Here is a 15,245-nt window from a genome sequence, read left to right as displayed (position 1 = left end):
CAATTCACATTTGAGACATATTTTTAATATCCTTGAACTGCAATTCATCATCTTTAAAAAAAAATGTTTTATCAAATGTAAGATGTTGTTTCACCATCTCTTAAACCAAGACCGTATGATTCACTATTCTTTATCGAACTTCCTACCCACGCCACACTGCAGAACAGTACTCTGTCAGAGCAACCCACGTTCATTTAAAAATGTCTCTATCAGTTACTCACCCTCTACGTACAGCTTGCCCAAAGACCGCATTCTCTTACATAAACTCCTTCTGTGCTATTGTTCGAGCTCTACCCACCCGTAAGACCTCGCTGCCTCTCTTCTTGCAGGGAATCTGACCAAGCACATGAAATCCAAGGCCCACAGCAAGAAATGCTTGGAGATGGGGGTTCCTGAGGGTCTCATCGAGGATCAGGATGCAGAGGACTCAGGTACTGGGCTTAGCCAAGAGGGAAACACGGAAGGATCAAAAAGCTTATTAAACTAAATTAACTCTTCTCTGTGAAGGGTTTATTTACAGTGACAAAGTGACTTAATACAGGCAGGTCTCATTTTCCCCATTTGCTTTTGTTTCAAACCACAGGTTTACCCTTTTGGAATAGTTCTCGTGTCATGAGATATTAAACACAGATTGTCCCCACTTGTGCTCTGTTGCTATGTCGATCAATAGCTTTGCCGTGTTCTAATTAGAAATTCTAAATGCAGCTCCTTCCTCTGTTAACTCAAAGCGCATGTGGGCGGCATGCACAGCTTTTAGAGAGGAAATTGCTGCGTCTAATTTTAGAAGAGAAAAAAAAGAGCGAGCGAGAGAGAGAAACTCCCTGAAAGCATTTTATGGTCCCAGTCTCTTAAGAGCATATTTGTTTTTCCTCCTCTGCCTGTGATGGAGCTCAGGGGCGTGTGGTGGTCCGGGGTGTGAAACACTGCAGCAGCACAAAACGTCACCGAGTTGTATTCTTAGCGGTGGGTTTCTCTCACTGTGTGGAAGAAGCCTGCATGAGAATAGAAGATCTCATAAAAGTGGTTGAACACACATATTTTCATATCAGCTCTGATGACTCATGAGTTCTGCAGAATACTAAGAATAGACTTCTTTCATATTCCATCATCTACAGGAGACCGGAGTCAGGTGAGCAGTGCCGACCGCCAAGATTCAGATGGGGACGACTCCGATGGCCCCGACGATGAGGACAACGACGACAACGAGGAGGAAGAGGAGGACAGCCAGGCGGAGTCCGGTCTGTCCACCAACCCTTCTGTCTCCGCCAGCCCTCAGCACATCCCTTCCAAAGAGGTGGAAGTCCCTCCCAGCGCTCTGCTGGCCAAGATGTCAATCTGCGCAGTCTCCCTACCGCTCTCCCGGCCTCCAGCCTCCGAATGCCACGCATCAGACTATGACTCGGTCCCCATGATGAGCCCCGTGTCCCTGAGCAAGCAGATATTCATCTCTGGGTCCTGCTGCGGCTCAATGCCCATCCCGTGCTCTCCTCCGCCTGTTGCCACCACGTTGGACTCCTACACCTCAGACACAGAGTCGGTGCACATGATGAGCCCAGTGTCTCCGTGCCGGCAGATGTCCATCGACTACCCTGACTTTGATTGGCCCCCAAGTCCCAAGGGCTCCAAACTGGGCCAGGTGAGACCCATGAATTCTTGTTGTGTCTGTCCACCAATCCCTGCCCGCCTCCTTTCCTTTCATATCAATACCCTTACTTTGAAAAAAAGGTTGAATAGTCTTGTTGATTCTGATAAGGCTTGGTGGACTGCTCACGGTTAATCTCTTTAAATGTTCTGTGATTTTGCCTCAAGAAATAGGACTGAATATGTAATTTTCTCTCTTTCTATAGGACGCCTCCTCTGCACTTCCTGCTTTGGCAGCCAGCGAATCGGGCATACCCGTGAACCGCAGCACTCAGACTTCCTCTTATGTTTCTCAAGGCATCATGCACTTTCCCCCACAGGGTCTGTCCCAAATACCAGGAGCCGAGGCCCAGACGCACCTGTTCAGTCACCTGCCCCTGCACTCCCAGCAGCCCTCTCGCTCCTCTTACAGCATGGTCCCTATTGGGGGAATCCAGCTGGTGCCCGCTGGCCTGGCAGCGTACTCCACCTTCGTACCGATCCAGGCTGGCCCCGTCCAGCTCACCGTCCCAGCAGTGAGCGTCATTCACCGGAACACAAGCCCGTTACCAGCCCCCAACACTCCCCCCCATCCAGCGGGCTTGCGAACCCAGACACTTGTGGTCCAGGAACCAATCAGCAGTGTTGTGCCCTGCTTCCCCTTAGGCCAGGCCACTGGCCTGCAGGCTCAAACAATACAGCCAGTAGGTCTGGAGACACTAAACCTCATGGGGCTCACAAACACAAGCCTGGCGTCCACCCAGCTGCTGCCCCAGCAAGGACTCACCCTCAACGCCACCCTCGGGCTGCAGGTGTTAACCGCCAACCCCACCTCCCAAAGCGGCACCGGCCCCCAGACACACATCCCCGGTCTGCAGATAGTTAACATCTCCCTGCCCGCCATCATTCCCTCAGTCAGCCCTCTCTCCGCCCTCAGTCCTTTCCCTGGGTTGTCAGAAAGGCCGGGCAGCTCTGAAGCTCCGGGAGCTCAGCCGTCCCAAAGTGAACATTGGCTTGGTTCTTTACGGAGCTGCTTGGCCGCTTCACCGGCGGGCCCGTTTAAGGTCAGCAGCTGTCCAGAAGCGGCCTCGGGCAGCAGAGCCGAGCTCACGCAGACTGTTGAGAGGCACGAAAGGGATAACTCCCCGCGGCAGCATCGATCGCCGGCCCCCGAGAGACGAGCCGACGGCGCCAAGGGGTCACCGGTCGAAGGAGCTGGTGATCCTGCACCTCCTAGACCGGCGCCAGAGACCAGCTGGCAGCGGGTAAACGATGACTATAACGAGGTATCCAGTGATGATGAAGACAGACTGGTCATTGCCACCTGAACGCCCCACGCGGAAAGCTCTTCTTGTTCTCTTTTTGTAATTCTTGTCACTTTGTAAGACTGAAAACACTTTTCAGGGGGTTTGTTTCATTGCAAATCTCCTCTCAAAGCACAGATGCTGACATTCATATTGTATGTGCAATCATCAAATTATAATAATGACCAATAATTTTTATTTTTGTCAGCTCCAGACAATTTCTTTTTTTGTACATGTTGTATAGACAATTGTGCCTTTATGGAGTTTCTTGTTTAGGAACCTGTACATAATTCCTTCTAAATTCAGTAGTTGCTTGTGTTTATTTAAAAAAATAGAAGTAAAGAGAGGCATAAAAATGGAGGATATCGATTTAATTTTGGAGGATTTGTCATTCGTAAATTAAATTTATGGAATTATAAATGTTGTACTTGTATATGTACATTTCTATGGATTATTGGGCAATGTTTCTGTGTACAGATGTTGTGTTCAACTATTTATTATAATCCATCTAGTGCCCATTATGATTCATAAGTCCATAGGTATGTGCATTATGGTAGCTTTACATTGCTGTATCAATATTCTTAACTGTATCAGTAAAAATTTGTTTACAAACATTAAAGTTGTGTCACTGTATTTTGTCAGTTAAACAGCGGTAACATATCATTATTACATATTTTATGACTGGTCGATCCTGTTTTGTATATGAAATATGTGTTCATTATCTATTCTGCCATTCATCATATGTCACATTTAATATTTTGGGTGCCACAAAAATATTTTTCTATTTGATTAATCATTTTACCAATTTGTTTTTAATCAAAAATGTCAAAACGTCAATGGTTCAGCTTCAAATGTTTTTTTTTTTTTCTGGTTTTCTTCTTCGGATATGATGATGAACAGAATATATGTTGTGTTGGTTTGACTAATAATCAGACATTTGAAAACTGTGAATATATATATATATATATATATATATATATATAAATTGTGATGCGCAATTTGCTTACATTTTACAGACTATTAACTACCGTAAAATTTGACTACTTTTTTTTTCCTCAACTTTGACCGTGGAGCTGATATGTAGATTTTTTCGATTCTAAATTTAGCAGCAGTTGCAGAAGCATACGGTACAAAATTCACGTGAAATATTCCCAAATCCCCTTCATGAGTGAGCAGCGGCAGCTGCAGACAAACTCCCTGCTGTCCTCTCACCCAGCCACCCAGCTTGGTGGGTAGCAGCGAGCGCTCTCCCACTACCTCCACGGCGTGAGCTAGCCTAGCTTGCGAGCTAGCTCCGTGAAGGTGGGTGCCGGCGGAGAGCCAAGCAGGGTGAAAAAAACAAAGACAAAAAGCAGATAAACTGTTCACTCACCAGATGCTGTTCACTTAATAAAGATAAAGTCCACCTACCTCTCTTTGTTAACACAGTTCAATGACGTGGTTGTTAAGTTTATCAGTGCGCTTCACGGTGAGGATCTTCACTGTCAAACATGCCGAGCTAACCCTCTATGAGAAAGGCATAAAGTAAATCTACCACCAAGTCCGTTTCTCCTCCTCTTTCAGCCATTGAGTGTTAAAACAAGTAAAACACTAAACATGTCATAACTTCTCTTGTTTCAGCCTGAACTCTTCTGTTGCAGCAATGTAGCTTTCTGTTGTGTTGACAGAAGTCACGCTGGCACACTGACCAATCACAGCGCATGCTAATGGCCATGTGACGAATCACACCTCCAGAACGCTAGCAGGCTGTCTTCATGTAGTTTAACCCGCTATTCTATCATAGAGAAACAGAGGTGAAAACTATTTGCATAAGAGCTATCCATAACCAGCCAAGCAAGCCGCGCCGCGGCCGGAAGCTGAGGAACAGACGAAGAAGAGCTGTGCAATGAGAAAATAGGCTAATAGGGAAAAATAATAATAATGCATGTAGGGCCTGCTAAGCCTTCTCTGCTGGCCTAAACAGAATCACAAAGTTTAAATTTAATTTTTTTATAATTTTTTTTTAATAATTAAAAGTTATAGCTATTTTATAATTGTATTGTTCTTCACAAATACACTACATGTATTATAATTATTTTTCTCTATTAGCTTATTTTCTCATTGGTTAAATTATATGGAGAGGCCTGCTAGCATTATGAAACGTGTGTTTGGCCACAGGGCCCACGTGACCATTAATGTGCTCTGTGATTGGTCACAAGGAACTCCTCGGGGACCAAAGAATCTCATCAACACCACGAATGAATACGGCCAGTTGGGCAATATGTGTAGTAATGTCAGTACATCAGTCCATTGTGACTGTTGGCTCGGTGGTTAGTGTGCCTGTCTCTCAATCAGACGATTGGTGGTTCGAACCCTGGCTCTCTTATTTTACAAATATTACTGGGTATATTCCATAGCTCAAAAACTAATATTGACAATTTGTATAATATATTAATAGTATGATGTTTTTTATAATGATGTTTATAATGTTATAAATATATCTTAATTTTTTGGTGATTATTTGTTTTGACAAGTATCTATGACTTTGATTTTACACCTTACCTCTGACATATTACATTATCAAATTAGTAGTATATAAACAGACACATAACACATAAAAGAATAAATATGGCATTTAATTGTTGCTTTTATATATAAAAAAAATATATATATAAATATATGTATATATATATAAATATGTGAATCCCGGAAGTTCTCTTGGGGGCAGAACAAACATGGAAGTCTGTAATCCTTCACGTGAGCATGTGTGGTTGTGACAAAAGGTGATCTTTAAAACCCGTAACCACAGTGTGCCTCATGACACAAGCCCGATCCTGCAACACAAAAAAAAGAACATTATAGATAACTACATGGCTCGATAATATACCTATACTATTTTTGGGGTTACACACATGAGCCATACGGACCAGTTCTGAGATGTATTCCCAAGCGACCAATCGTCCTCAAAACCTGGAGAAGCATTTAAGAATGACCAAGAGATTGAAGAGAAATAACATTTGACCGGAGCTACAAGAACAGAAGGTTTAAATATTGTATCGGACTGAGTGACCATTCATACTGTGACTTTCTCTGACATGTTATATTAACACACAATGGCTTAATTCATGGCATTTCTCTCAACATACTAGACAACTTTTTAAAGACTTTTTTTTGACATAGTAGGCTTTCACTTTTGTATTGCATGTATATGGCATTATATACTATGTATTTTTTTAAACATATATAAATGTCATTAAAGGTCATGGTGTTTGTACGAAAAAAAAAAAAACTACTGTAAAAACTACTGTACTGACATGTCTTACTTTGACTTTATTCATCATATTTATTTTGACATGCTGTATGACTTATTTAGGCCATGCTGACATCATAAATGGGGAATGTCATACTATACCACCACTCAATGACTTGTTTTCAACATGCTGACACTTTTCTTATGACATACTATGACTTTTTTTTTTTTTTTAAATATACTATAGTAGGATTTTATAAATTACATTTATTTCGACACTATATATGACTGATATAATTTATTATCTTTACAGCATTTTTCTGCCATTATTTTTTTAAACTATTTTAACATACTATAATTTCAATGTATCGTGAGTTTAAAAAATATATACATTCAATTATATAATATGCTATAGCGTTTCTTATAATGTACTATACTAATACATTCCTATGACTTTTTTTTCAACATTCTATCATGACTTTGTAGTCTTACAAAGTAGCATACTTTTTTATTGACATTTATGACATATTAACCAACGACACAACCACGTCTTCCACCACGCCTCCATATTTCTCTCACTTTCTTGAGGCTTTGTGTTGAATTGCAGGATTGGAGTCAGGTGTAGATGTGTCGGGCTACAATCATCATCATCGAAATCATCATCACACTTCATATTTAAACACTCATATCACTTAACATACACTTTAACTTAAACACACGTCACTTTAACATACACTTACATAAACGTCATCTGTTTGTCTGAGCACTTTATCTTATACTTAATTTAATACTCATTGCACTGTTGTTGATTGTTGTTTGTCTCGTCTGACGTCTCATGTCTAATGTATGCACCATCCGCCTAGAACAATTCCTCGTTTGTGTAAACATTCCTGGCAAATAAACGGTTTCTGATTCTGCTTCTGATTTTCTCTGGCAAAAAAAACCTGGTTGGGATTCAGCAGTCCGAGCCCAGTGGTCTACACCCTCTCCACTGCTCCTCCGTGTTTTTCTGAAGCCCGTTTCCCGGGCCTGTCGTGACCGTTCATGGTCTGCGGGCATCAGCTCCATCGCTCTGGTTGCCTTCCTCTCTGCTCCTTCACCTTCAGCACAAGTCACATGACCAGCCCCACGCCAAATAAAGCCCCCTTTAACGTACCCTCGGCCTCCCGTCTTTGTGTCTGCACTGGTCTAGCCTAACAATGAATGTTTTCTCCCTTTTTCTATTGCATATTATACAATGACTTTTGTTTGTATTATCGTATGCTATACTGTGACTGTTCTTGGACACACTGTACTATGAGTTAACTTTATGGCATACTATACATTGACTGTTTTATGGCATACTATACTATAATATTTCTGTCATTTTGATTTCTTTTTTTTGACATACTACACTGACTTCTTAATTACAATCAATGGCACACTATTCTATGACCTTTTTCCATACACTATGACTTTAAATACTTTTTCCGACACTATACTATGACTGTTTAATACCTTTTTTTTAATGGAGCAACTATGACTTTTAATAGATAATAAACTAAGACATTTTTTTATAATGTACTATACTTTTTATGAGATTTTCCTGACATTAAATCCTCTGGTTTGATTGGCAACTAGTGGCTTTTAATTGAGTGGTATCATTATGACGACGAGAGGGGTCACAAGTTTGTCTCCTCCTGAGGCTTTTGAGATATAAATACTCCAATTAATTTCACTCTCCCACCTACAAGACAGAGAAAATATCCGGAGCAAACACAACCTGGCCGTCGCATCTCATTCACAGAGACGTCCTCCTCGTTCCAGCCCATTCAGAAGGTGACTCATCCATTTACAGTAAAGCACATCCCATCCTTTACCCCCTCCTCCTGCAGGGGGGAGCTATAACAAAGCAAGCAGAGCCCTCTAGAGGCCGTGGTCTGCTACTGCAGAGGAAACAAGGCACAACTCAGAAGAAATCTCTGTAACACAACATCCCAGCAGCTCCATGATTCAACGGGTTGTTTCTGTCTCCTACGGCCACGAGCACACGCCTTCAGCCTGACCCCTGGAACATCTGTAACACCAAACTGTCATTGGGGGCCTCAACGCTGCAGCATGTCAGCAAACTTCACCGATTAGTTTTCCACTTGAAAGCATGCACACACAAGGTCAGCTCTACAGCACCGCTCACAGCAAAGTGTCTCTGGATGTGTGATTTAGGGGAAAGAAGTAGCCGCTCGGTTTCCACAGAAACCATTAGATGAACACACGTTGGGACCGTCGTCCGTAATCATTCATCAATTAATAAAACAAAAAAGTAGTTGTGGTACAAGGTACAGCGCAAACAGGGCCTTGTAATCACTGAAAATGGATGACGTAAGACAACACAATCAGGAAGAGGGATTTCATCCTGGACTATACATATGGATTTTTATACACATCTGTATTTAGAGCAGTGGTTGGTGCCTCTTAATTACCTGTTGAAATATTGAATCTCCAGCAAGTGTTTGAAAAGGGAAGACTTTGCATTATCTAGACTGGAGAGTTGGAATAAAAAAACTCAAACAGGAAAATCCCCCTCTGTGTGCAGCGGTGTATGAACACAGAGTCGAGGATCGCTGCCTTAGAGATGGGCTGAAAGATCTTCTGAGAAGTACCTTTGTTGTTGTGATTAAGAACATTTACAAGGTAGTATTTTAGTACACTTTTATTCTATTTCCACTTCAGCGCATATTTAATGTGCATATTGTAGTATGGTATCATAAAGGAAAGAATAACAGAAGACACCACCTTGTGTCGGCTTTGGACCCTTTTTTTTTAATCACGTAAGGAAAAAACTCATACTGGTCATAAGTAAGTATACATTTGTCCAAGTACTGTATTTAAGTACAGTTTTGAGGAACTTGTACTTTACTTGAGTATTCAATGTTCTGCTACTCGTATACTTCTACTACACTACAATTCAGAAGCAGATATTGCATGTTTTATTCCACTAAATGTGTTTGGTAACTTTGTTAAAGATTAAATATTGTGAAAATAAAATCATATTAAATTGAATTGAATAAATAGAATGTAACTAATATGTCTTTGTTTAGTTATTTCTCCATAGTGTATTTTATTATTATAGCTTTTCATTGTATTTTCTTTATTTCCTACCTCTTCTTTGTATTCCTGGACAAATTCAATACTGTAACTATTACAGTTAATTTGCCCTTTTTTTCCTCATGTTATCAATGTCTGTGTCTTGTTTTATCTCTGATATGGTTTGCCTTCCTTGCAAAGTCCTCCTGCGTTATTTTAAATCAAAACGTTACTTGAGTAGTTTGCAGCACTTCTGATTGAGTAATAATGAAGTAACTTAATATCTATACTTGCCACACTCCTGCTTTATATTAAACGCATACAATCATGTCCACTAATCTTACGTCACACCACAGCAGCGTTTCAGCCTCTTCAGTAAAGCGGGGGACGTTACTCCGCCGCTTTACCGCCACCTGCTGGCTGAAGAGCGCAACTCCCGCAACAGGAGCCCTGCGAGCGCACAGGTTGCGTTCAGACTCCCGGAGGCTCCTGAACGCACCTCCTCGGAACCAACCCAAGGCTACGGAGTCCTCAGCTTGGTCTACACGGCGGCTTGTCAGCGGCCGACCACTAACAAACATCAGTATCTGGGTACACGCCAAAAGGACAGGACTGCGCGTCCCTGCAACGAGGAGGAGGAGGAGGAAGAGGAAGAGGAGGAGGAGGAGGGGGGCGGGGGGGTGAGGTGGGAGCTCGTGTATAAAGTCAAAGGGCTGCACATGTGGGGCCACACTGACAGAGAGACTCCAGACTGACGCCTCTGTGCTGCGTGGATCTCCTGAGGACGCTCACCGAAACACTCTGACACTGGATGCTTATTTGGTGTCCACTTCTGGAGGATTATTCTGTTTATTGAACAATATATTTTTTTTTAGAAGAGCCTGGAGTCATGGATATATACATTGTGATTTCCGCGTTGTCAGTGATGCACTCCTGGATCATGTGCACAGGTAACTTTTGCGTAATTTGTACCTATTTAAGGTGTGCATTAACTCCAATGCATTTACAGCCACATCATGCCGCTATTACTTCAATTGTTTTGCATTTCAAATATGAATCGTGCATCTGCAGAGGAGCAACAACTAAATATTGCTGCAGTCACTGCTGACATGTCGTTCGGTTAATCGCTGGTTTGCGGTGTTTTGATAACGACGCTTTAATTACAGTGCTATCTGCGCCAGCTGGAGAGACACCCGCCGCCTCCACCGACAACCAGCTGCGGCGCCATGTGCGGACCAAACGCTGCTCCTGCGCCACTTTCATGGACAACGAGTGCGTCTACTTCTGCCACCTGGACATCATCTGGGTCAACACCCCCGAGTAAGTGCACCCTGACCGACACTTCTCCTGTAGTCCCAGTGGAGCGTTAGACACCTCATGTGGAACAACAACAACAACAAAAGCTAATGATGTACTTATTAGAAATATTGAATGCAAGTTTAATTAGCAAATATTAAACTAGAGATTTTGAGGAGTTGGATGCAATGTGTTAACTGAAATAAAAAATAGCCTAAAGTTTGTTTATTTGAGCAGCATTTGATACATTTCCCTTTTATAAATACAGTTTTTAACCGGAGTTGTGTCCCCCCTTCATTCCAGGCGCGTGGTCGCGTACGGACTGGGCAACGCTCCCCGAACGAGGCGCGCGCTCTCGGACTCCAGCGCGCGCGGCACGGAGCCTCGCTGCCAGTGTCTCCGACACAACGACGTCAAGTGCCGAAACTTCTGCCGGCTGGAAAAGCGCCCCAGGTAATTGACACGGAGTCCACTTTCCACGAGTCTGTGTGTTTGTTTCCACCGCACGCGAGGACAAATCCCCGCGTCTTTCTTTTTGTAATGCTCCGCGATTGTGTCGAACCCGCAGGGCCGCGCAAATGAAACGGGATCCCGCTTCTCACCGTGTGTGTGTTTTTCTCTGCGCTCGTAGGTATGAGACGTCCCGGGACGCGGGGGTCCGCTCCGTCGGGGGCGACGGGTGTGCGCAGGCGCAGTGCAAGCCCCAGCTGGCCGACACGGGCCGGGCTATTAAGAGGTAAGACGACCCGCTGGGACCGAGGGAGGCTGGCTACCTCTAAGTGTGTATTTACAAAAAAATAAATGGGCATGGTAATTATAAACTCAAGCAACACCGAGGCTATGTCTCAGGGTACATAGATGTGCATTTGGTTTGTTTGCATGGTGAGCCTGCAGAGATTTAAAAACAGGAATTTCAAGATTAAGCCTCAAGCAAAGAATTCCCTTCATTCCCTGAATGACTTCAATAAAACCTCTGAGATCAAATAATGTAAATTCAGTGCATCACTTTCCGTCCCCTCAGAGGGAGAGCAATGTGGGACACAGAGCTCCTCTCTGGAAACATGACGGGACACGAGTGCAGCATGTGGCAAACTCAACCTTTCCAGCTCTGCGGCGCCGTTTGTCTGCACTTTCTGACACATTAATAACAAGGGGAGAATGAAAATAAACGACAATCTTGCAGAAACCACTTTAAAAGTGTGTTCGGCACACTCGGCGGTGTAAAAGTGACCCGGCCGTGTGGCCTTTGCATTTTGGGATGACCCGGGGGAAATCGATGGTTCGTGTGACTGATTGTTTTCTCGTTTTTGTGTCTAAAACAGGACGAGGAACGGCGACAAGAAGCGGGTGTCGCCTCTGGCGATCCGGGCCGCCTTGAGAACCCGTCTGCTGCTCAAGAAGTGGAGGGCGAGGCCGCACCACAGGGCGAGAGCGTGGGAGGGCGAGAGCGCGGCCTCCTAAAGACGAGACGGACGACCTCCGCACCTCGACGCCTTCGTGGAAGCAGAGAGCTTCTTACAGCTGGACTCGGTCGCACTTCCTGACACAAGACCAACGAGGCTCCGAGACCCTTCGGGGGGGGAGCCCGGGCGAAGGGAGCCGAGCCGAACAGAGGACTCGGCCTGCGACGACCAGGACGTTCCTCCTGTCGGGGTCACGGTCAGACCCGTTGGACTCAGAAGAAAAAACACAAATAGCATTTCAAAAACTTGACATTACTGGAAGGATTTAAGATAACAGAAAGTACAAACCCCTGCCGTATACGGATGAAGGCAGTCCTGCATTGTTATGTTTCAATATGTCATTATTAAGCTGCAAAAGCAGGCCGTTATACAAGATGTGCTGGGTAATAGAGCGGATCCCTGCTTCACCGACTGAAAGCACCCGCTGTACGCTTGCACCCAGCAGCTCGTCTCCCGCGTGTCCCGGTCGCTGTAGCCGTGCTGCACGGCGGTCGCTATGGAGCGTCGTCATGCTGATGTCATCACAGATTTCCTCTGCATTCGTCGTAATTTAATTATTTTTTCACTAGATATGCGATGATGTACGTGTGCTATTTATTTATTCTTTTGACACATTGTAATTTGATGGCCATATTGGTCCGTCACGTGTTTGTTTTTTTTGTCATTTCTATGAAATGTTTTGTCACCAAGTTGCCAAATTTTGGCCAAACTGAAATAAAAATTTGTACAACATTATTTAAAAAAACAACTGATCAACTCCATCGTTTTTGTTTCATGTGCAATGAATTGGATCTCTAAAGCTAAAATAGATCCCCGACCTGAAAAAAAAAGATGTGTTTAACCATCTTTGATTGAGAGTAATCTGGAATAGAACTGATGCACCAACATCTTCTGTGAACAATTCATTCTATAAATTAAACTAAATTGGTAAATAAAACGCTGAAAGTGAAAGAGAAAAAGGGACATGGATGAAGAGCGAGACAGACTCCGATGTGATGACGAGGGTGTTGGCGTGGAAGACGGCGAGGCGGTGAGCGGTAAAACGCCGCTAACCCGACGGCCCTTTCATCTCTGTGCCGGACCAGAGTGCAGAGCAACTTCGGCTTCTACAGCAGCTTACTTTTTTAAACCTGCGTCCAGCACAGTTGGCTGGACGCACAGTTGGAGGTCCTTACAGTTGGTAAGGACCTCCTTTTAAGAATCCATTTAGAAATCTGCCACCCTTCAACCTGAGCTTTTCAAGAGAAGTGACTGGGCATAATTCAAGCCTGAGTCACTCTTACGTCGTGTTCTTAGCTACCTGTCCCGGCCTCTCGGCTCACCTCTGTCGATTAGTGCAGATAACAGATTTACCACCTCTCCTCCTCCTCCTCCGGGGGCCTTTTGGGGCCCTTCTGCTTTACACCTTAAACCGAACCTTCTGGAGCTTCCACATGTATCTTTAATTTAATCTCGGCTCATAAATCAATGTTCATTGCATCTCAGTAAATCACCCGTCCGGCTAATTTAGTTGCTGTCAAGGAGAAGAGCTCGTGCTGTGAATATGTCAACTTTGCAGAGAAGTGCCTTTTTGAAATAAAATCAGTTTTTAAAAAGACAACCAACAGACAGACATGCAAAAGGAACTTTCCCACACACATGGACCTCAATGGACAGCAACGCCATTTCTCTCAAAAAACCCAGTAAGAACAGATTAGAAAATAACACTTAAACTCTTTGAGGACCGATTGAAGTTGGTATTCCTAAAAAAAGGACATTAAAGTAGTTTCTCCGCTCAGCTGGCAATGTGAATGTCATACAAGTTGTTCTTGGATCCCGTTCAAACATTGGGAGCGCCATCAACTGGCTCCCATCACTCATCACAGAGCAGCTCGATCTGGCAGCGGAGAACAATCCAATGCAAATTGTTGAAGACTCTTATCTATACAGCCCATTTAGCAAACAAATCTGTGCTGGATTCTGTGCCTCGGGCTTATTGAAAGAAATCAGTCGTGTCCTCCTGCGTGCGGAGTCCAATCATAACAACAATGAGGTCATATTTTCCAGACAAGACCTGCTTTTTTTCTGCTTGAAAAACTCATCGCAAGACGCTCAGGACTGCAGAGACAGAGTGAGGACAACAGAGACGACACGCGAGAAGTGTGTTCTGGATTTAATCCCACGATGCAGGTACAGGTCTCTCTGGCCCAAACAGACACAAATCTGCACTCTCGGGATTTTAAAAGGACATCGAGTTGACAAGAAGCAGCGTAATTAATGCTTGAAGTCCACAGCATGTTACATAACTTAAACTGATCCACAAAAGTGATGCTTTCCTTTTTTAAAAGAGGTTGCATTAAATCATTTCTCTACATATATTTCTCCCTCAGGTTTATGGACAGCATGTTTGAGCCCAAAAGTATTCAGATTCTGAAGTAAAAGGGGGCGATGTCACAGTGAATACTCCCACGCATGTGTTTTCAGCAAACATGTAGTTCGAGGATCAAATGTAAAAATACTCATTAGAATAATCTGTCCTTATATTATTATACAGTATATTATAATATTGCGATCAAATTAACGTTTTAATGTTGTAGTTGATTAAAATGGTGCTAACTGGAGGTATTTTACATACTGTTGAGTAGTGTAAATGACAGAATGCATGTTTTATAAGCTCAACACATGTAGATGCACACTGGAGAGGTTAACAGCGTGCAGACCAAACACAATGACACTTACCCTCTTAACTATGCAGCGGCTAGGCAGGGAAATCCCGTGAGACATTAAGGTTGTGGCATAACTCATTAGGCTATTGAATCGTGCGAGCGCTAACATAATACTTCATACGCAGCGAGGAATCTCCTCGACTCGACAGGAATTCTCGAGCTCGGGAGCCGAACAATAGGAACTCTGAGAGGAACATCTGGGCGGGGCGGACTGGCCTCGACTTCTGACGTTCGATCGACGCCCGCCTCTACCTCCACACGCCCTGGTATCCAACCGACACGCCCCGCTGTGCCAAAGCATGTCACCAAAGCCTTTTGCAAAACAGTGTCGCATTAATTCAGGTGGCAGGCTCAGGTGAACTCAGGATGTTGGGCCCCCAGGAGTCAGCTGGAAGATTGAGCTCCATAAGAAACTTGACAGGGGAGTTTACCTGAGGAGTGTTGGGGAGGAGGGGGGGAGGGGGGTGCTTGCCCTTTTAGTGTGGAGCTTTGCAAGAGAACGTCGAGACTGGCAACTTGAGAGACTCTCTTTTGTGGTTGAATCTGACTTGTCATCACATCTGGG

The 15,245-nt window shown here is 43.8% G+C and overlaps 2 protein-coding genes across 2 annotated transcripts in view; both read left to right on the top strand.

Annotated features, from left to right (window-relative positions):
* The window catches only part of hivep1 (HIVEP zinc finger 1), a gene marked incomplete at its 5' end in the record, with an annotated part of 47,559 nt that extends 44,022 nt beyond the window's left edge, over positions 1–3,537 (top strand). The window contains 3 exons of the mRNA XM_079232179.1: positions 330–431; positions 1,116–1,636; positions 1,848–3,537. Coding sequence (XP_079088305.1) covers positions 330–431; positions 1,116–1,636; positions 1,848–2,948 — 1,724 coding nt within the window. The 3' untranslated portion in view covers positions 2,949–3,537. The remainder of the gene's footprint in view (positions 1–329; positions 432–1,115; positions 1,637–1,847) is intronic.
* A 6,450-nt stretch (positions 3,538–9,987) lies between these two features.
* Positions 9,988–12,705, top strand: edn1 (endothelin 1). The gene is made up of 5 exons (XM_079232126.1): positions 9,988–10,166; positions 10,383–10,536; positions 10,816–10,965; positions 11,144–11,248; positions 11,835–12,705. Exons 1-5 carry the CDS (start codon positions 10,106–10,108, stop codon positions 11,971–11,973), a joined length of 609 nt encoding a protein of 202 aa, XP_079088252.1. The 5' UTR covers positions 9,988–10,105; the 3' UTR covers positions 11,974–12,705.
* Positions 12,706–15,245: the final 2,540 nt, after the last annotated feature.

Source organism: Taurulus bubalis (assembly GCF_910589615.1).
Source record: "Taurulus bubalis genome assembly, chromosome: 16".
Classification (NCBI taxonomy): Eukaryota; Metazoa; Chordata; class Actinopteri; order Perciformes; family Cottidae; genus Taurulus; species Taurulus bubalis.
Note: the sequence above shows the minus strand (reverse complement) of the source record. Positions and strands in the feature narration are given on the sequence as shown.

What these genes read in the sequence shown, in the direction of transcription:
- edn1 (XM_079232126.1), top strand. Translation starts at nt 10,106, where the DNA reads ATGGATATATACATTGTGATTTCCGCGTTGTCAGTGATGCACTCCTGG. An exon ending in ATCTGGGTCAACACCCCCGA is followed by an intron (nt 10,537 to 10,815) that starts GTAAGTGCACCC and finishes CCTTCATTCCAG; the next exon opens with GCGCGTGGTCGCGTACGGAC. An exon ending in CGGCTGGAAAAGCGCCCCAG is followed by an intron (nt 10,966 to 11,143) that starts GTAATTGACACG and finishes CTGCGCTCGTAG; the next exon opens with GTATGAGACGTCCCGGGACG.